The sequence below is a fragment of the Acipenser ruthenus genome, chromosome 57, assembly GCF_902713425.1.
Source record: "Acipenser ruthenus chromosome 57, fAciRut3.2 maternal haplotype, whole genome shotgun sequence".
NCBI classification, from domain to species: domain Eukaryota; kingdom Metazoa; phylum Chordata; class Actinopteri; order Acipenseriformes; family Acipenseridae; genus Acipenser; species Acipenser ruthenus.
In genome coordinates this window covers 1,148,550-1,171,568 of record NC_081245.1, presented here as the reverse complement: position 1 = coordinate 1,171,568, position 23,019 = coordinate 1,148,550, and the positions used below count along the sequence as shown (strand labels likewise).

Sequence of the window (23,019 nt, the reverse complement as noted above, 5' to 3'; positions counted from 1 at the left end):
GCTGGCTAATCCAGCACGTTTTAGCAATTTTTTTTAAATGTAGTTATTTCTCCTCGCTCGTTCTCTCCGCTCCCCGTACTCTCCTCTGTACACTCCACCCTCCAGCACGGACAGCGGCAGGTTCTTATACTCTGGCCGAGGGGTTAACTAGTTGTTAATTATCTTATTACCCCTCGGCCACAGTCTGCACGCGTTTGGTAAGGATGCATGACTGTCAGCTAGTTAAATAATCAGTAGCTGATCAGTCATGCATCCTCACGGGGTTTTTAAATATAAATATAAAAACAATAACAAAAGCCGCAGCGCTTTTATCCGCGCCGCAAACAAAAATACAAATAATAATACATAGGGGCGGGACACTCCGCCACACATGCCCCCCCCTTGTGCGCAGCACACATGGCCTTTTCGGCCACCTCCCCCCTTAGTCCCCAAAGTCCTGGTTAGCAGTCCCAGCCCAGGAACAGGGGAAGCAAGGTGTCTCCGGGGGCGGCCACGGCGGGATGTCCTCCTCCCACCCCAACAACTGTAGCGTCCCAGTGGACCACGCATAGGCCGGCTCCTCTGGCCCGAAAAATTTTGGGGGTGGTCTCCAGACCTGCCCCCCCTTCTTCATGGCTGGACTGGTAGCGACCCCAGGCAAAACAGGACCCTCGGGAGGCGACGGCAGCAGCAGCGGACCCTCCGGAGGGCGACGGCAGCAGCAGCGGACCCTCGGGAGGCGACGGCAGCAACAGCGGACCCTCGGGAGGCGACGGCAGCAGCAGCGGACCCTCGGGAGGCGACAGCAGCAGCAGCGGACCCTCGGGAGGAGACGGCAGCAGCAGCAGCGGACCCTCCGGAGGGCGACGGCAGCAGCAGCAGCGGACCCTCCGGAGGCGACGGCAGCAGCAGCAGCAGACCCTCGGGAGGTGAACTCGGGAGGGGAGCCCCTGGCCATGGAGGCGGCAGCGGGAGCTCCACTTCTCCCTCGTTCCCTGTAACTGGTGGCTTTCCAGGCGATGCGGGGAAACAGGAGGTGACGGCAGCAGCAGTGGACCCTCGGAAGGCGACGGCAGCAGCAGCGGACCCTCGGGAGGCGACGGCAGCAGCAGCGGACCCTCGGGAGGCGACGGCAGCAGCAGCAGCGGACCCTCGGGAGGCGACGGCAGCAGCAGCGGACCCTCCGGAGGCGAACTCGGGAGGGGAGCCCCTGGCCATGGAGGCGGCAGCGGGAGCTCCACTTCTCCCTCATTCCCTGTAACTGGTGGCTTTCCAGGCGATGCGGGGAAACAGGCAGCCCCAGGCGATGCGGGGAAACAGGCAGCCCCAGGCGATGCGGGGAAACAGGCAGCCCCAGGCGATGCGGGGAAACAGGCAGCCCCAGGCGATGCGGAGCAACAGGCAGCCCCAGGCGATGCGAGACAGGCCTTCTTGGGCGAAGCGAGGCAGGCATCCTTGGGCGGTGCGAGGCAGGCATCCTTGGGCGGTGCGAGGCAGGCATCCTTGGGCGGTGCGAGGCAGGCATCCTTGGGCGGTGCGAAGCAGGCATCCTTGGGCGGTATGTGGCAGGGCAGGAGCAGTCCTTCCCATGACAGTGGATGTGGAACCAGCAGGTATTCACCCTCTGCTGGTGGAGGTGGAGATAGAACCAGCAGGTATTCACCCTCTGCTGGTGGAGGTGGGAGGGGCAAGCAGTCCTCCCACGGCGGCTGAGGCGGAACCAGCAGGTATTCACCCTCTGCTGGTGGAGGTGGGAGGGGCAAGCAGTCCTCCCACGGCGCTTGAGACGGAACCAGCAGGTATTCATCCTCTGCTGGTGGAAGTGGAGATGGAACCAGCAGGTATTCACCCTCTACTGGTGGAGGTGGCGGAGGCAGAGGCAGCAGGTATTCTTCCTCTGCTGCTGGAGGCCTAGGTTCTGGACCTGTGGGCTTTCCCCCCGGGCGCTGGATGCACAGGCTCCCCCCTTCTGGGCGCTGGATGCACGGGCTCCCCCCTTCTGGGCGCTGGATGCTCGCGCTCCCCCCTTCTGGATGCTCGCGCTCCCCCCTTCTGGATGCTCGTGCTCCCCCCTTCTGGATGCTCGCGCTCCCCCCTTCTGGGCGCTGGATGCTCGCGCTCAGCCTCATCATATTGCGTGGGGCATATGGCCAACGTGTGCCCATATGCCCCACAGCCAGGGCACAACTCCGCCACGAGGTTCACAATGTAAACCTCACAGCCATCCTCACCGATCTCCTCCTGCTGTTGCTGCGGTTGCTGTTGCTGCAGCCTACCTCTCCCCCTTCTCTTCCTGCTCCTTCTCCCTGCCTTCCTCTCCTGGGCCGGTTCCTCCTCCTCATCCTGGAAGGGGCAGATCGCTACAGTGTGCCCGTAGACCCCGCAAGCAAGGCACCAGCCTTGGTCCTCCAGACCACCGAGGAGGTCCTCCAGTTCCCCGCAGCCGTTTCTCCAGCTCCAGCCTTCCATTTTATTTATATTATTTTTTTTTTCCAAAAAACACAAAAAACACTTTTTGAAAAAAAAAACAAACAAAAAAAAACATCCTTTTTCTCTCCTGGTCCGGCTCTTGGAGGCGTTGTTTGTCCCACGCAGGACACCATATGTGGCAGGCTGGCTCACAGTGGTGAGGTGCGGTGACGTCACGGACCAGGAAGTAACTGAATCAAAACAATGGATGGGCGGGTGAAGCTGAATGCAACGGCACTCAGCGTGGATTTATTAACAAACAAAACAAAACAAAAGATTTAAACAAACAAAACAGAAACCAAAGGGCACGAGGGCCAAACGACTAAACAGACAAACAAGTGAGTGTCATGCTGGCTAATCCAGCACGTTTTAGCAATTGTTTTTAAATGTCATTATTTCTCCTCGCTCTCTCTCTTCGCTCCCCGTACTCTCCTCTGTACACTCCACCCCCCTGCAGCACGGACAGCGGCAGGTTGATGATTTCTCTTCCTCACTATTTAAGTCTCTTGGCTGGTATTGAAAAATTGTAATTCAACACAACAGACATATATAATGAGGAAGACAGATACTGTATATATGTGTATATCTACATGATTTTAAATCGTGATAATTCACTGTAATTCAATATACTGTATCTCTTTCTCGTTATATGTTTTATTGGTTGGTGGACTACAGGGATTTACCATTTTAAAATTATGCTGATATAAAGTAGCCTACATATACTGTATGATCTCTCTCACAACACAAAATCTTGGTTGGTATTGAACTACAGGTATTTACCACGGTTTAGCAAAGACGTTAACTCTATAGTTTTTAATTAATGAATGTATTGTTTCTTGCCACACTTGTAATTGAAATACATGCATGATGATAACCAGTCTCCTGTTTGTTTTCTGTCCTAATTATACAAAGTACTGTATGTAAAAATAAATGAAAGAACAAATATAAAATAATAATGCTGTACCAAGCAACGTTTTTCAAGTACATCGTGTGATTGATGTGCACCGTGGCCTAGTTAGTAATCGCAGCATGGCGCTTAATTTTTTCCATGATTGAAACTCATGCTTTAACTTTTGGACAATCGCTCGCATACCTGCTGTCCATACTGTAGTGCTTCTCAAAACAAAAGCACCTCCAGAAATGCAAAATAACATTAAGACGTAACACATTTTGCTAGTTAACGTTTGTTACACAAACAGAAATACACAATCAGAAATGTATAAATCATACAATTCATTTGAAATGATTTATTTGCTGCTAATATATATTACAGCGATATATATTATCTAGCGTAATACTGTCGAATGTATCCAATCTACATTAATGTAAATTATACGTACAAAAGTCATTTTAAATTATGCATTTTTGTTAGGCTAATATATCGGATCTAAAGTGATATTCACATCATCTTATCAAGCAGCATACTGCCGAATAAATCCGATCTACTAATTGATATAAATTATACTTACAACATTAATTTAAAATTATTTATTGTTCATTAATATATCCGATCTACTTATTTCCTGGCTCGATCTACTTATTTCCTAGCCTAGGCTCGTTTACATTAGAAACAATGGAACCTCCCCTTTAAATTCTAGAGCTTGATCAACTTTTTTCCTGGGACACCAGTGTCTGAATCAGTCTTGTGTGCTGACATATTTAGTTTGCAGTGATAATAGTGCTGGGAGGAGCATGGAATTGCAGACCTGCCAACCTGTACGCATTTTGCGTATCTGCAACACATTTTCAGTTGATAATACACGGGTACGGTTTCATCAAAGATTATACGCAATATACGCAATGCGTAATATATATTTCGCTCATCGTCTACGATGTTGCCTGTAGTTACTAGAGAAAGTGTTGCATCTGATTGGTTCATTTCGTTAGGGACTCCTTATTTCGACCATAGGATTGAAATTTGCTTATGACCACCCACGGTCACTTTGCAGCCACTCCCTGGCTTTCCCTCGTCATCATCACCAGTCTCATTCACTGATCTCTATATAAACATCATTGGTCATTTTACTGTGGTAACCGTGATTTCCTGGCCGAACTACAAAACCACACACATATGTGATAGAATAGTGTTGCCCAGATAGTCCACATTAATCCTAGATAGATACCCAGTGACATTTTTCATCTCTTGAAAGGCAGAGTACAGAACCAGATCTTACATTGCGCTGAGTAAAATGCACACCTGACACGAATGACAGAGAGCAAATGAAGGTCTGATTCTGTATGCCCTGTCTTTCAAAATGTAGCTACTCAATACGGTGCAGATTGTTAGTTTGTTATTGTCATTTGTGAATGAGTAAGTAATTAAATATCAATTGATTCGTATGAAGTAATGCACACGGCAAAGCAAGCGAGCATGGTGCAAAAAAAAAACAACTGCAGAAACAGGTGCAGAGGTGATGCAGTGCAGGAATAATCACACAAAGGAAACTGTAATCCGCTTTGGAAAAGGGGTCTTTATTTTGATATAAATCCCGGTCTGGTGACCAAACAGTAACCTCTGGCAATATGCACCAATGTGTAAAGCTCGGCAGGAAATTATAATCATGGTTTACAAAAACCCAGTAAATAATAACACGTTATCTGCTCCCACAATACTACTAACACAGTCACCAGTCCGGGTGCGTGCAGTAGTGCTCAAGGTGGGTAATAACAAACAAACAGTGACTGGTGTAGTGTTGTTCCGGGTAGTGCTGGCCCAAGGCGACAGCTCCGGAGACGTGTTAGCCGTCTAGCGAATTTACAAACAAAAGACAATTACTAACAGCGATACAAACAAACAAAACACTCACAAACTCTTTTTCAATACAAGTCAAAGGGAATCTCTCCCGGTCCTTCCAGTTCCGTAGCTATCTCTGAAACCAAGCGAAGGAAAAGATTTACGATCCTCCGTCCCCTTTTATGCTATCACGCATGACCCCTTGGTAAACGAGTGCAGCTGTCTCTACTGTCTGCAGCTGCTACATCGTTTCCCTTCCGGGTCAATACGTTCCTGCAACAGAGTCTCGCCGCCTTCCAGCCTGACCGACTTCCCGGCCCGGGGAAATAACTGTCAGGCCAGCCCATCCAAAACCTTTTCCTTTCGCTGCTTAGATTTACAACCAAAACTCAGAATTATATTTCTGTCACAGCATCCAATTGCACAAATACAGTAGAAGAAAAATTGAAAACCAATGCCTGTCTGTTTAACCTTCATTTTACATTCGCAGAGCCACTTAATTCAACCTCCTTTCTCTTACTTTTCGATGCACCTTCTCAAAATAAGCCCTCACATGGCTATCTATATGTATATACAGTGCCTATAGAAGGTCTACACCCCCTTTCAAAATGTTCACCTATCAAACCTCATCACTGCACTAAGTGTGGAAAGAGATTCACTAAATCAGGAAGTCTTAAAAATCACCAACTAATTCACACAGGAGAGAAACCTCATCACTGCACTGAGTGTGGGAAGAGATTCACTGAATCAGGAAGTCTTAAAAATCACCAACTAATTCACACAGGAGAGAAACCTCATCACTGCACTGAGTGTGGGAAGAGATTCACTGAATCAGGGAGTTTTAAAAACCACCAGCGCGTTCACACAGGAGAGAAACCTTCACCACTGTAATGAATGTGGAAGGAATTTCAATCGGATACAAAATCTTAAAACACACCAGCGAATTCACACAGGAGAGAAACCTTACCGCTGTAATGAATGTGGGAATGGCTTCACTCAATTAGGAAGTCTTAAAATACACCAACGAATTCACACAGCAGTGAAACCCTGAATGCTTAATGTTGAGAGGTTTTATCTGGTGGAACACCATAAAAACCAAGAAATTCTCTCAAGACAAAAACCCTGTCACTGGAGAGATCAGCTCAATAAAATGTCTTACTGTCGGAGTGAGTTTTTACCTTTTGTTAAGATTTTACAAATAAAAATGCAAATGTAATTTAAATTGACAAACACATTAAAATGAATTAAAATATCTCATGATTGTAAAACTATTTAGTTTGTGTGGTAGAATACACTATGTAACACAATTTTTGTTCCTGGGTAGTAAGTGTTATTTCCTAATTGCTTATGCCTCAAAAGTATAGAAAATGGCTATTATTCCCCACAAACTTTGCTTTTGTGACCACGACACTGATATTTTGAAATTTACCTATTTCCAATGAGAAAACGGGTGAATTTGTGTCTTTTCGTTCACATAGTCAGAAAAAAACAACATATGAATCCAAATTAACATGTATTTATACTAAAGTAATACAAAAATGACTACAAAAGATTTAGAAGTGAGTAGTTTTTCGAGATTTACGATTATACTGTAAATCACTTTCACGAATCAGCCCCCAAATGTAGTCTCCCATCATGTTCTCGTTATACTGTCCTTGGTAGCGGCGTTCAAAGTCCAGTATATCCTGGTGGAAGCGCTCGCCTTGCTCCTCCGAGTACGCTCCCATGTTCTCCTTGAATTTATCAAGATGAGCATCAAGGATATGGACTTTGAGGGACATCCTACAGCCCATTGTGCCGTAGTTCTTCACCAGAGTCTCAACCAGCTCCACATAGTTTTTGGCCTTGTGATTGCCCAGGAAGCCCCGAACCACTGCGACAAAGCTGTTCCAAGCCTCTTTCTCCTTACTAGTGAGCTTCTTGGGGAATTCATTGCACTCCAGGATCTTCTTTATCTGTGGTCCGATGAAGACACCGGCTTTGACCTTTGCCTCAGACAGCTTAGGGAAGAAGTCTTGAAGGTACTTGAAGGCTGCCGACTCCTTATCTAGAGCTCTGACAAATTGTTTCATAAGGCCCAATTTGATGTGCAGTGGTGGCATCAGCACCTTCCGGGGGTCCACCAGTGGCTCCCACTTGACGTTGTTCCTCCCCACAGAGAACTTGGTCTGCTGTGGCCAGTCCCGCCTGTGGTAGTGCGCCTTGGTGTCCCTGCTGTCCCAAAGGCAAAGATAGCAGGGAAACTTGGTAAAACCGCCTTGGAGACCCATCAGGAATGCCACCATTGCAGCCTCTTGATGCCATCTCAGAAAAATGCAGATATGTATCCACTTAGGCAGCTGGAACTAAACTGAACTGGTGGGCTTAAGGCCCCTGTATTTATACTACTATGTATATTAATGGAAAGTTCTAGAAAGTTCTAAAAGTTACTCCAAGTTTACTCAGCACTGAATCTATTTGGAATGTTCTGGAAAATAGGTAAATTTCAAAATATCACTGTCCTGGTCACAAAAGCAAAGTTTGTGGGTAATAATAGCCATTTTCTATACTTTTGAGGCATAAGCAATTAGGAAATAACACTTACTACCCAGAAAAATTGTTACACGGTGATATCAATGAGAACTGTACATCCATATAAATGGTATGTCTGCCAACTAAAATATGTAATTCATGATATATACAGTATTATGAACATGTTATTACAACATTGTATGCAAATCTTATATGAATTGGAGAGCTCAGCTTAATTTGGAAGGCAGAATATTTTCAAGAAAATCGGATTCCAGTGTAATTTCAATTTCAGTAAATGATAAAACATGATTTAGTTATTCTGGTCCTGCCATCTGTCACTATTCTCCTTTTCGTAAACAAAAGGTGATACTCTTATGAGAATAAATTAAACTGCCACCAGGGAGTGTCCACAGTTCCCATAGTTTCAGTAATTGTACATTTATAAACATTCACTGTAGTTACACCAGCTAGATTAGAATTAGACTGGGCACAGCAGCTGCAGTGACTCTCTATACAGTACAAAGCTTTCTAGGAAAACTATCTTGATTTGTTTAAATGGCATTCATCTTCTATATCTATATATTGTACCCTACAAGCACATCAAAATGTATCTGTATTTACTCTGTGTCAATACGACACAGCTCATAGATTAATAGAAGGAAGCAGTCAGTGTTTGTACAGATATTACTTTATTATGGTTCCCTGCATTTAACCTGGCTGTTTTTGTACACTAATGTGCTTTTTTATATTACATTTATACGTAATATACAGTCCAGTGCACAAAATAATAATGAAAACAAAAGACACAAAGAAAAAGGGAAAACAAAACACTGCTAACAAAACCGCACGGTCCGGGTCTCCGTCCTACACTCCACCGTTCCCTCAGACTGCGGTCTATACTCTACTTTTGGGCCTGCCCATGGTTTCTCCACTACCCCTATATTTATTTTATTTTGTTTTGTTTTGTTTTGTTTTCGTTCTCTGGCCGTTCTCGGTCCGGCAATAGAGCTTCCACTCGCTCGTTTGTCTTCCTATAGGGGCCGACCTGAGGGAACAACAGAGCGTTATTTTATAGGCCCAGCAATCCCCCAAGGCCCACCTCCCAACCATTCAGAGAGAGGGAGACCGCACACCCTGGTCCCACCTCTCCGTGTCATTGCCATGACTGACAGGCGGATCTTATGGGTTGCTGCCCTCTTCCTGCAGAACCATGCATGCGCCAAACAGTCAGCACAGATCTCCCGTTACACCATCCAATATACGGACAGCTGGAACCTTGATCGACCAATCACACTGCTTGTTTCACGTTCCATTGTGATTCCTGGATTATAATATATTTTGTAATCCAGGTCTGGCAATGTAAAATAGAACACATCAAAAATGAAGATGAACTTACTTTTGCATGTTTCAATTAAATTAATGTACGCATCTTAATTTAGTGTGCTGTTCAAAGTTATAAATGGGGCTACTTTATGTGTGTAAGGATATTTAATAAAAGCATCATTTTTTGCCCTAAACATGATTTATGCTTTTTTTTTTTCAAATCCACTGTTTGACCTGGATTATAAATGCAATAAGACCCCTCAGGGTGTCTGTATATGTCCAAGATACGGACACCCTGTTGAGCCTTATTGCATACTAAACCCCTGTGCATAAATATCTCATTTTTGTTTAACAGCACTGTGGCAATGTGGTAATTAGTAGCAGGTGTATAGCAGATGTGGTGCAGATGCAATAATCCCAAGAACAAACAGACAACAAAGTACAGGTGAAATGGTTAATTTAATGATTATTAATCCAATGGTTTGATGACCAGCCAGCAAATAATAATGGGCTGGCAATACACAACAATGTGTATTGCACAGTAATAAAAAGGGTTGCAGCCTCATAAATAATAAGCACAGTACTAACACACACAATATGACACACACATGATTACAAGTCCAAAGTGAGTGCTCTCAGTGAAGTACAATATAATACGTGCTATAGTGGTTAAACAAGTGCGGATAACAATGTTAATCGTGACTGCAGTGCAGTTTTGATCTGGTTTTGTGCTGGCCCTTGGCGACAGCTCCGGATTCGTGTTTAGCCGTCTAGTGCTATATAACAAAAACACAGACAGTTACTAAACAGACACGAACAAACAAACAAAACACTCACAAATATTTTTCAGTACACTTTCTCTGCGTCTCACACGGTCCTTCCAGTCTCTCAATAAAAAACAATCAAAGGAAAAGATTTACAATTCTCCGGACCCTTTATGCGATCATGCATGACCCCTTGGTAAACGATTGCAGCTGACTCTATTGCATGCAGCTGCTACCTCGTTTACCTTCCAGGTCAATACGTTCCTGCAGCGGAGTCTTGCCTTTTTCCAGGCTGACTGACTTTCTGACCCAGGAAATGAACTGTCAGGCCAACCCGTCCAAAGTCTTTCCCTTTCACTACTTAGCGCCCTCACAGGTCAGGAGGGAGATTTACAACCAGAACTCATTATATTTCTGTCACAAGCACAAATTCTGACTATAGTTTCAAAATGATCCTCCGCCTGTACGTATGGGTGATTTCCATTTAGTGGGTTTCCATGCTGATCAGGCGAGGATGTATTTCAGTAACGATTCAGATTATCCTGTGCATTGTTTCTCGAGTCAAAAATGTATACATTTCTCACTCTCTCACAAAAGAAAAAAGAAGGAAGTAAACTACAAGTCCACAAAAAGTGCAACATTTTAAATGGCACATATAATTGAAGAAGCTGAAGTAAAAGTTTACAAGTTCACTGTAGGTTCTGGGAAGCATAATGTATTTAAACATCAGAAGTCTTTTAACAGATGTCCTTGGATGAAGAAAAAGGAGCTAGTACGAGCCCAGTGTTGCCCAGAGATTCAGATTGGGGTAGTTCAGTCTCATCAGAACTGCAGGATTGCTACTGATTCATCTCCCCTGCTGGTGTGGGCGGCAGCGTGTGCAGCGATCGTGTAAGGACATCGGGAAAGAACACTGGCTGTTTTGGGGTGTTTGTGTTGTTATGTGTTGTGTTATTTTATTAGTTGTGGATTTTAAATGTTTCTAATTCTTCATTTGCTTTTCTATGCCTGCTATGTCTTTTCATCTGCCATTTCTCTCCGTATCCTTATTTTTCTTTTTCTATTTTATTTATTTTAAGAAACATTTTTAAAAAACTTAAATTACTATCTTATTTATAAATGTATGATCTATTATTATATTGCTATATTAACTATATATTGTAATATTATATTCATATTGTTTATTTGTATCTTTATTTATTTATTTATTTTATAAATTTAGTTGTTGCCAATTATTTTTATTATTTTCTCCCAATTTAGAATGGCCATTTATTTTTTAAGCTCACCTCACCGCTACAATCCCTGCGCTGAAGTGTGTGCCGTCAGCCAACCGCTTTTTTCACACTGCGGACTCACCATGCAGCAACCCAAGAGCTACAGCATCGGAGGACAACGCAGCTCTCGGGCAGCTTACAGGCAAGCCTACAGGGGTCGCTGGTGCGTTGTGAGCTGAGGACATCCTGGCCGACCTAACCCTCCCTCCCCACCCGGGCGGCGCTCAGCCAATTGTGTGCCGCCCCCTGGGGGCTCCTGTCCTCGGTCGGCTGTGGAATAGCCTGGACTCGAACTCGCGACGTCCAGACTATAGAGCGCATCCTGCACTCCACGCGGAGCGCCTTTACTGGATGCGCCACCCGGGAACCTCCATGTATTGTATTTATGACTTTTCCACTATCTCTGTCATTTGCTCTTCTCATTTATGCAAATTATCTCACTAGCACTATTCTAACCCTTCCACTCTGATCTCCCTACCTGCACCCCTCCTGTGCTCCTTCCTGCTCTCTCTATCTCTCTGGTGCCCTCTGGAACTACCAGTCAGCCTGCAACAAGTCTGATTTCCTCTCATCTCTCTCTCTCTCGGCTTTCTAGCTCTTACAGAAGACCCAGCTGCTCTCTCCTCTCTCTATTATTATTATTATTATTATTTATTTCTTAGCAGACGCCCTTATCCAGGGCGATTTACAATTGTTACAATATATCACATTATTTTTACATACAATTACCCATTTTTACAGTTGGGTTTTTCCTGGAGCAATGTAGGTAAAGTACCTTGCTCAAGGGTACAGCAGCAGTGTCCCCACCGGGGATTGAACCCACAACCCTCTGGTCAAGAGCCCGGAGCCCTAACCACTACTCCACACTGAGGCCCTATTCTCATTCTTCACATTCCACAGGATGAGATAGGGGAACAGAAGAACTGCTTTCTCCATTCTGCTCTCTCCACCCTCTCTGTCGCTACTTTTGAATTTCATGCCATTGAATTGCACTCTCCCTGTCATCCGCTCTACTTAAAGCTCGACCCTGGAAGCCCCTCTGCCATGATCCGGCTCTCAGCTTGCATTCAAGACATCGAGGCCTAGATGTGTGCTAATTTTCTTCAGCTGAACACTAGCAAATCTGAACTCCTCCTAGTAGGATCTAAAACTTAACTTAAGAATCTAAATATAGCTGCCCTGAACCTTGGAAACAGTCTGCTACTGCCTTCTCCCACTGTATGAAGCCTTGGTGTATTTCTTGACAGCAACCTCTCCTTTGATGCCCACATCTCCCCTGAAGAATCCTCCTTCTACCATCTTCGAAACATCTCCAGAGTCCGTCCCTACCTTTCCCTCCTGGATGCGGAGATACTTTGTCATGCATTTGTCTCCTCTCGACTCGACTACTGCAACTCTCTATATCAGGGGTGCCCAGTCCTGGTCCTGGAGGGCCGATGTCCTGCAACTCTCTATATGGTGGTCTCCCGGCACGCACCATAAACTGAATGCAGCTAGTTCAGAATGTCACTGCCTTACCAGATGTAGAAAAAATGCCTTGCCAGATGTAGAAAACATGCCTTACCAGATGTAAATCACATCACCCCCCATCTTGCCCAGTTGCACTGGCTACCTGTAAAGTTCAGGATTATTTTCAAAACTCTCCTGCTCACCCACGATGCCCTTCATCACACAGGTCCCAAGTACCTCCTCACCCTGCTGACACGCTATGTCCCTGCCCACAAGCTGAGGTCCTCCAACTCTGGCCTGCTTATTATACCCAAGCAAAAGTGCAGCACACTTGGAGAACGCTCGTTTAGCTTCATGGCTCTGACTCTTTGGAACTCTCTCTCAGCTTTGGTGCGTGATGCTCCCACCGTCGCTCGCTTCAAATCAACTCTCAAGACCCACCTGTTCTCTCTTGTTTTCCATGCTCTTTAAGCCTGATCTCTGCTATTATCTGCTGTGTTGCTGCTACTACTATCATGTATTATGCTACTAGCATGTATTATGCAATTTCCTCTGTATTTAATGTATTATGCATTGTCTTTTTACTGTATATCATGTATTATGCATTTCTCTGTATTAAAGTATTATGGATTTTCTTGTTGTTACTGCATCTTGTAAAGCGCTTTGTGATGGTGGTCCACTATGAAAGGTGCTATATAAAATAAAGAAAGATGGAAAGATAGATTGATTGATTGATCTGCTTCTCATAGTTATCCATCATCCCCCCTGGTCCTTCTACTCACTTCTTAAGAACATAAGAAAGTTTACAAAAGAGAGGAGGCCATTCAGCCCATCTTGCTTGTTTGGTTGTTAGTAGCTTATTGATCCCAGAATCTCATCAAGCAGCTTCTTGAAGGATCCCAGGGTGTCAGCTTCAACAACATTACTGGGGAGTTGGTTCCAGGCCCTCACAATTCTCTGTGTAAAAAAGTGCCTCCTATTTTCTGTTCTGAATGCCCCTTTATCTAATCTCCATTTGTGACCCCTGGTCCTTTTTTCTTTTTTCAAGTCAAATAAGTCCTCTGGGTTGACATTGTCTATACCTTTTAGGATTTTGAATGTTTGAATCAGATCGCCGCGTAGTCTTCTTTGTTCAAGACTGAATAGATTAATTTCTTTTAGCCTGTCTGCATACGACATGCCTTTTAAACCCGGGATAATTCTGGTTGCTCTTTGATGAACTTGATTTATTCCTTTCCCTGTCCACTATTTCTGTCATTTGTTTAGGTGGCTTTCATTTTCATCTCTCTAACTCAACTCATTGTGCTTGTTTTGTCCCTCTTCTTAATTCTTTCTTTTCAACTCTCCCCTTCACCTCCAACTCATGTTGCTGGTCACCAACTGGACCTGATATTCTGTAGACTGCTCTCCCCCATCCTCTACTATTACCCCCCTCTTCTTCTCTGATCACTTTTTCATCTCCTTTTCACTTCTTCTATCCTCCCTGCCCTCTATTTCTACCCCTTCTCTTTCTTTTCACTGAAATCAACTTCCTTTACTCAACAATCTTTACTTGCTCTGCTCTCTCCCTTCTTCCTCCTATTGAATCATTCTCCCTGCTTTCAGCTGCCTCGGCTACTAAGATTCTTTCTTCCTCTCTCACCACAACTCTTGATTCCTTCTGTCCTGTCGTCTCCCGCCCTGCTCGCTTTGCCCCTCCCCAGTCCTGGCTGTCCTCTACACACATCCTGTACTGTATTACATGCTGCTGAGCAGAGATGGAAGAGATCCAAAATTCCCCTCTGTTGATCTAGATCATTACCATTCCCTCCTCTCCTCCTTTTCATCAACCTTCATGCTAGCCAAACATTTATACTATATTTATCTCTCATCCTGTCTTCTAACAACCCCTGCAGACTTGTCTTCACCTTTTCTTCCCTCCTTAAAACCCCACCCTCTCCCCAATCCTCCTTAGGCAGCTGATATCCAAAAGCTATTCTCCAATCCATCTTCACCTATCCCCTCCCCACCTGATCTGCCTTCCTGCCCTCCCCCTCCCTTACTTTCAACTTGCATGCCAATATATGATCCTGACCTTTTGCTCCTTAACCGTGAATTCCAGGCCAACTACTTGTGCTCTGGATCCCCTTCTCACTTCTTCCAATCTATTACCCATGCTCTTCTTGCTTTTATCTCCTCACACATTAACACACCTCTGCTCTCTGGTTCTTTTTCCTCTGCCTTAAAAATTGCTCATATCATCCCTATTCTTAAGAACCCTTCCCTTGACCCTTCTTCTGCCCAAACCTATCGCCCTGTCTCTCCTCCATTCCTCTCTAAAACCCTTGAGAGAGCTGTGCACTGTCAGCAAACATTCTCTGCTCTATCAGCTTCAATCCGGATTCCGTCTTCCGCATTCCACAGAAACCGCCCTCCTCTCTGCAACTAATTCTCCTTTCTACGTTTGCTGCTTCCCTCTCCTCCATTCTAATTCTCCTTGACCTCTCCTCTGCCTTTGACACTGTCAGTCGTGCTTTTCTCCTTTTTTCGCTCTGATCTAGGAATCTCAAGTAATGCCTTTGCCTGGTTTTCCTCCTATCTTTCTAACCGTGGCTGTCTCTCTTCTCCTCCTTCTCTCTCTACAGGTGTACCTCAAGGATCTGTCCTTGGACCCCTTTTATTCTCACTCTATACCCACTCACTAGGTACTCCTATCTCCTCTTTTGGCTTCTCATATCACCTATATGCTGACATTACTCAGATCTCTCTTCCTTCGTTTGACTCCCATCTGTCCTCCCGCATTTGACTGTCTCTCAGCAATCTCATCTTGTACACATTCACATCACCTCAAACTCAACCTTTCTAAATCCAACCTCATTTGCTTTCCTTCTACTTCTCCTCTGACCTCTATCTCAGTGTCCCTTGATGCTAGCAATCTTTCTCCTCTTTCTGTAAGAAACTTCAGTGTTATTTTGGACCCTTCACTCTCCTATTCTCAACACATCTCTTCACTAACATGTACTTGTCATTTCAACACATACTTGTAATTTATAGAATCTTCCCTTTTCTATCATCTTATTCCACTCAGCTCCCGGTCCAAGCTGTTGTTCTTTCTCTATTGGATTACTGTAACTCTCTCCTCGCTGGTCTCTATTTTCCCTCTTCAACTTATTCAAAATTCTGCTGCACATCTGGTATTTTCCCAGCCTGCTACTCTCACACTAACCCTCTGCTTTGCACTCTCCACTGGCTGCCTATCTCTGCTCAAATCCAATTTAAGACACTTACTCTTGCCTATCACTCTATTTATCATACAGCCCCTTCCTATCTCCAATCCCTCGTGTCTCCTTATATTTCCTCTTGCCCTCTCCGCCCATCTTGTTATGCCTTCACACTCCTTCCTCCCGTGCTCACTCCTTCAATTCCATCATCCCCCTGTGGTGGAACCAGCTACCGGTTATCCTCAGGGCTGTTCAGTCTTTTGCTGTCTTTTCAAAACCCACTTATATAATCTTTATTTGTAAATTCCTATGTATTTTTTTATATTTTCTTTATTTACAATTATTATTATTTTTTTAAATTTTGTAGTCGCCAATTATTTTATTATTTTCTCCCAATTTGGCATATCCAATTATTTTTAGGCTCAGCTCACCGCTACCACCCCCGCGCTGACTCAGGAGTGGCAAAGATGAACACACGCTGTCCTCCGAAGCGTGTGCCGTCAGCCGACCACTTTTTTTCACACTGTGGACTCCCCCTGTAGCCGCCTCAGAGCTACAGCGTCAGAGGACAACGTAGCTCTGGGCAGCAGGCAAGCCCGCAGGCGCCCGGCCAGACCACAGGGGCCACTGGTGCACAGTGAGCCGAGGAGAACCCTGGCCGACCTAAACCCCCCCACCCCCCGGGCGACGCTTGGCCAATTGTGCGCTGCCCCCCTGGGAGCTCCCGTTTACGGTCTGCAGTGGAATAGCCTGGACTCAAACCGGCGACCTCCAGGACATAGAGTGCATCCGGCACTCCACGCGGAGCGCCTTTATTGTGTGCGCCACTCTGGAGCCCCCTACAATTATTATCTAACAGATGGATTTACCAGTGAGCAGGAGGATGAAGGGAAATGTAGTTCTGAGAGAGCCATGCTGGTACATGTGAAGCCATCTTGAGGCAGGGAATGCAATTTAAAAGTTTATAAAAGTGGTCAAAATGTTAAAAAAAAACAAAAACAATACAGACACCTTCTGTAAACACTTATGTACCCTTAAAGGCAAACCATTAAAAGGAAAATAAACACCAAAAAATTCAAGCCATACTTATAAGAGTATGAAAAAAATGTGTGTGGTAATTGAAAAAGATCTTATACTTATGCTGGCGTTGGTTTAAGGATGCAATGAATCAACACGTACATGAAAGGCAGACACAGGCATTTAAATTTGCAAAGGATTTAAAACATTCTGCGTTACCTGAGACAGGCAAGCATTCCTTACTTTAACAATATAATTTGTTTTGCAAATGCGTTCTCTAAATGAATGTTATTAACACTAGAAGCCCTGCTGCAGTCATTTTTGCGGTTTTTGGTTTTAAAATGTAATTTTCTCCAGTCGTGTAACACATATGGGGCTGTGCGTTAGTGTACCTTTCTGTCCATATGTATTAAATATTCTCATGAAGTATGAAATGCGGGAGTGAGGAAATAAAGGAGATATATTAGATTATACCTAAAAGCCCCGGTAGCAGTCACATTGATGGCCACACAGAAAACAGTATTATACAGAACAGTATTCTACTTTATTATTTTTATTTACCAGTCCGCAATGTGTTCAGCTGTAATCAGATTAGTTTCTACTGTCTGCCTGAGTGAATGACTGACAGTCTATTGTTTTCAATCAGCCTTTTGAAGGCTGCGCTGCTTTGGTCAGTCAATTAGCATCGGGACTAGTGAAAATAAATACCAGAGACTGTGGAGTTTTACAACGCAACAAAATATGGAGTTAATGTTTTGGATCAGATGACATGGAAGTATTTGGTGAAAGCTGGCTCCCGATGGTGGTCTGTTCAGGTGTTTTACAATGTATTGGACCTAGCAGCCATCAACTCCTGGGTACTTTACAAAGAATGCATAGAGAAGAATTTACTAAGGAGAGAATATATTTTACAGTTAGCAAGGAGCTTTGCAAGAAGCATTTGGAACAGAGGGATTTGCCAAGTGTGTACCCACAGCTGAAGCTGGCAACCCCGCTGAGAGCCCCAAGAGACGCCAATGCCAGGTTGGCAAGTGCAATAAAAATAAAACTTTGGACAGCTGTGCCCTGTGCAGAAAGGCGACGTGGAGAAACACATTATCTGTGTTGATTGTAAACAGCCTTAGACTCAAGGTAAAGGAATACCCTTTTGTCGAAAAAAAGAAAAAATAAATTAAGACTTTTTTTATAACTTCTTGTGCTGTGCGCTTCTGTAAATTATTTTTTTCTAAGTTTATTTATCTACGTTGTTCAGTTGCTTTTGACCTGAAAAGGGAAACAAGGACTAGGGGTCACAAACGTCCCATCATTATCATTCTGATTAATTAATTAGATTTTAATCAATTTCCTGAATGATAAATTACTTAATTTTTAGCGATTTAAGTTTGGCCTTTAATACCCTACATTTTGAATGCTTGTAAATTTACGAGTTCACAAGAATACTGTTTTTATAACAGTTAACATTTCCCCATTTAAAAAAAGTAATTCCAATCTAAAACACTTAAAACAAAAAAAATCATGATTTAATAATTCCAAGAGGGGACATTTTCAAGGTATACACATTTGTCATTCATTCTCAAGTTACTGATAAAAATCAGTTTTTCCATTCCCATTGTGAAATTGTATATTGGGGGCATTATATTCAGGGCTTCTGATTTGCGGTATTTTACCCAGACTTTTATACTCTCCTTTAAGAATTAAACTGATACCTGTTAAGCCATTTGCGTAACTCAATCACAACTGAGAAAATTGATTTCATTTACAGGTTGTTTATTCTTTTTCTGTGAAGCAACAAAATTGGATTTTAAAATCAGCCAAGCCTTAATTTTTAATTTACAAGCAGAACGCACAAACGAGATCACAACATGTTAATAAGCGACTAGTCTTTATTAAAGCTATAATGAAAAATAAAAGCGTTTCGCTGGACACGCTTTATTAAAATCGTTATGTGTAACTGTATTCACGTTCCTAAAGAGTCGCTTCTGCTTTTAAATGCAAAAGACTTACAATTTAAAGCCCATTTAGTTGTTTCATAGAAAAAAATTGAATCAATTTTACTATTAACGCATTTCTCAGTTGTGACTGAGTAGGTATCAATCATGAATTTTTAAAGGAGAGTAGAAAAGTCGGGGGGGGGGGGGGGGGGGGGCGACACCAAAAATCAGAAGCCCTAGTTATAGTGCAGTCACAGCTTATCAAGAACAAAACAATGCTTGTGGTGTAAAGTTAAGAATTGACCAAAGCTTAGCACTGACTTGAAAGAGCTGGAGACTTGGTTACATTTAATAATCTTAATGTTTAAACTAAGCGACTGAGCAAAGCATGAGACACAAGTAGGATCTTGTAGACGCAATTACAATCTATCTCATAAGATTACTAATGTGATGTAACAAAATCGGTATGGTCAACAAGATGATGAATGGTCCAAACAAGATGTAGTAGTTCATATTTTCCAGCCGGGAGTGTAAATTTATGATCGGAAGTGATTAGGAATAACCCTATTTATCACGCAAGTTTATTCTCTTGTTTTCAGTAAACATTTCTGTATTTTAGTCAAATTTACTCCTGGTGTTCAGGTGTCCTCAAGTGGCTGAACTTCTGTGAATTCTCTTGTGTCCTTCAAGACCCAACTTGACTACACGTTTGAATTTATGGTGTCTTTTAAGGTTTGATGACTGACAGAAACTCTTCAAACATTCACTACAGATTTCTCTTTTGGTGGATTTTCAGGGAACTTAAATACGTGAAACTTCTCCCACACTCATTGCAGTGATGAGGTTTCTCTCCTGCGTGAATGCGCTGGTGTCTTAAGGTATGATAAATGACTGAATCTCTTCCCACTCAGTGCAGTGATAGGGTTTCTCTCCTGCGTGAATGCACTGGTGTCTCTTAAGGTACCATGAACGGCTGAATCTCTTCCCACACTCAGTACAGTGATAAGGTTTCTCTCCTGTGTGAATGCGCTGGTGTCTTTTAAGGTCTGCTAAACGACTGAATCTCTTCCCACACTCAGTGCAGGGATAAGGCTTCTCTCCTCTGTGAATGCGCTGGTGGATTTTAAGATGTGATAAACGACCGAATCTCTTCCCACACTCTGTGCAGTGGTGAGGTTTCTCTCCTGTTTGAACGCACTGGTGGATTTTATCCTGTGATAAATTAGTCTCTCCTGTGATATTTCCTTTAGCAGCTAGAGAAAAAAAAGAGAAGAGTGACAAAGTTATTGTGTAGCATTTTTAAACATTAGCTTCCCCTCATAACCACACCCAACTCCTAGAGTGAACTCTGATGAGAATACAGTCAAACCTGCTTAATATCACTCCTGTTCATACCAGCCTCCTTTTATCATCATCACATTGAAATTTGTGAGGCAGAATATAAAGGGTGTCAATAAAGACAAATGCTTTAAAATATCACTGATTATTGACATGCTCTGGTTAACATCAGTCACATTTACCAGGTTTGCTAAAATTATAAGATAAGATTTACATTCAAGTACTGTATTGAAATGTTTCTTCTGGTGACACTTAGCAACCAGATTGAATGTGGCATCACCCATTGATGAGACATGTGATCCCAGCACCACTATAAAGCTGTGGGAGCAGCAGAACTGCAAACAGTCTACCAGAAACAGGGAAAGGCAAAGATCTAACAGCATTCAAAACATACATGATAGTGGGTGCACATCTAGCAGATGCCACAGTAGCAAGGACAGTTATGTTGCAAGCCATTGACATAGTGGTTGAGTAGCTCCCCTTGGTTAAATTGAAGGGGAAATACCAGAAATATGAATTCAGCACACTGAGTTTAGTAATTTCTGCAAGATTAACAGCAGCTCAATGTTTCTTGTTTTGTATAATTACCTCTAAATCCCAGTTCACATTCAGGTGGACAATCATCACACAGGCTGGATCCCAGCTTGTTGTTCTCCTCAAGTGTACAGACATTATTTTCAGTAGGAACTTCCTCTGCGATGGGGACACATTCCTGTTCTATGAATTCCTCTTTAATAGGAACACATTCCAGTCGAGGGACCTCTTCATCTTTAACAAATGTCAGCTCTGTAACCTGCTTTAGACTTGCACACCACTCCTGGTCAAAGGGCTCCTCTTGTGTGTAAACTGCTTCTATCCTTGGCCCCTCCTGTGCTTCAGATTTAGACCTAGCATGGCTCTCTTTGGGATCTGTGTGAAAGAAAATTGTACAAAATTATAACTCTTACTTACCAGCCAGGTTCCTCTACAAAGCCAGCCCCTTGTCAGAATTCTATTGACATCTCTTTGGGTCACTCCGGTGAAACAATTTATGAGGAGGGTTTTTTATTTATTTATTTATTTAGTATTTATTTTTAAACGGTTACCCTGAGCTGGGAATGAGGCTGGATCCAACATTGCTTCTAAAGTATCTGTGGTAGAGGGGTGATCAATGCCTCAAATTGAAGCTGAAATTAATTTTTGAAATTAACAAATAACATTTCATCCCACCCACATTTCCATGGTTTATATTTTTGTGATGTCAAATTAAATATTTATTACAACTCTTATCGACCTTCTGTGTTATTTGCCTATCACCCTTAGAAGTACCCCAGGGGTACGCGTGTGTGCCCCCCCCCCCCCTTGAAAACCCCTGGTTGAAGTAATCAGCTAACCTGAGACAGCTGTGTGTGACCTGTTTAGAGGCGAGTCCTGACAAAGAGACTGAATCATTACTGAATCAGTGAACTTGAATCTGTGTGTTTGTAACTTTATTATTGTGCATGTTTGTATTTTGTCAGCAAGCACGTTATCCAACCGACAGTTAGAAGGGGACTCTATATAGTTTAGTTAGCGCTCCCAGGAGGAGTTAGGTTTTGTTTGTTGGATTTTAAGTATCAAACTTAATGCACAAAGTGCAGTGTTTGACAAATACACATACAGGTATTGCTGTGTTTAAAAAAACAAAAATATTGTTGCAGTGTGTTGTGTCTAAACGTACATTTGCCAGCAAACAGTTAAGTCAAACATGAAAACCCAATTTGCTTCTGTAGATTGATATCAAAGGTCACAAATCAGTATCCTAACCTTCAATACGGTTTGGTAAAGTCTCAGTGGGACTATAGGCTTGTTTAATTTACTAGCCACAGTTTACTCTATAGAAGATATCATTTTACCAGAAGGAGAGCCATTTAAATCTTCTAATTAGACTGGTTAAGATTTACCAATATAGACTAGTACTTTCTTATAGTTCGTAGAATACCCATTTAAATCTTAGTCTAGGTGAGATATACAAACATAACCAGTACTTTCTACAGACTTTAATTGGACTGGTGTGCTATTAGGACAGTGGAGTTAAGCTTTTAGCACCAATCATAATAAGCAGTTTAAAAGTTGAAGAATTTGAATGACCAAGTAATATCATCAAAAACATCCATCTTACCTTGCAATAATCCCTGGTTCTCGTTCCTCTGAAAGTCTTGTTCATTGCAGTCGGGGTTCATGTTTCTGAGAGGTTGTTTAATGTCTGCATCTGCAGCGTTCATGCATTCCCGCACTGCTTTCAACTCGCTCTCTGATATTTCCAATCTCAGCTTCAGACTTTCATTCTCTTTCTCCTTTCCAGCCATTTCCATTCGGAATTCAGTGAATTTGCCGCCGACAACTTTTGTGATTTGGCACAAGACGGTGTCTACAGCCGCTTTCACTGCGTGCTCGATGGTAGAGGCGAGCTCGTCTTGAAAGAACGACACGGAGACGCTGACGTCCATCTTCACTGACTGTTAGCTTGAGACTCGAGTAGCGGAATCCTCTTTGACTTTAGTATTTATTTACCGGATAATTAACATTTATATAAAGTCATCACTTCTAGTGTGATAAAGAAAAAAACAAACAGACTCGTTTTACTTTTGCAAGGAGTAACTTTCCCGGTCCAGTCTGTCTGAGTTCTTAAATGAAACAGAAAATTGACTCTGTTTTAGAACTCAATGTAGGTAATAAACAAACAAAAAATATATAAATCATTAGGAAACATTTTAACCCTAATACTAAACTAATACTAACCAGCAGCAGCTCTACTCGTCTCTCACCTCAACATAAACAAAGCAAACGTTTCAATTTCCTGAAGCGAAATGAGCGCGTCACTAGAGTAGGCGTGTCTGGTTGTAACTCTCGCGTATTATTGGCTGCAGAAACAACTTAATAGATCATCTTGCGAGCCTGATTGGCTGGCCTCCCTGTCGAATCGCGTTGTGAAGAGGCGGTTATGAAACTGGATACCGATGTCCGCCATGTTGGCTCAAACTGCGTTGTGTTTTCCTATGCAATATCCTG

The 23,019-nt window shown here is 43.1% G+C and overlaps 1 protein-coding gene across 1 annotated transcript; it reads right to left on the bottom strand.

Moving 5' to 3' along the window:
- Positions 1–18,218: 18,218 nt before the first annotated feature.
- Positions 18,219–22,978, bottom strand: LOC131724778 (zinc finger protein 300-like). Its single transcript, XM_059017528.1, has 3 exons — positions 22,966–22,978; positions 20,578–20,898; positions 18,219–19,904 (listed from the first exon to the last, which is right to left on the bottom strand). Exons 1-3 carry the CDS (start codon positions 22,976–22,978, stop codon positions 19,525–19,527), a joined length of 714 nt encoding a protein of 237 aa, XP_058873511.1. The 3' UTR covers positions 18,219–19,524.
- Between the last annotated feature and the right edge of the window lie 41 nt (positions 22,979–23,019).

Bases quoted from the DNA above. Each gene is read 5' to 3' on its own strand.
- LOC131724778 (XM_059017528.1), bottom strand. The intron at 19,905-20,577 runs GTAATTATACAA...TTTTTTCTCTAG, and splicing joins ATGTGAACTGGGATTTAGAG to CTGCTAAAGGAAATATCACA.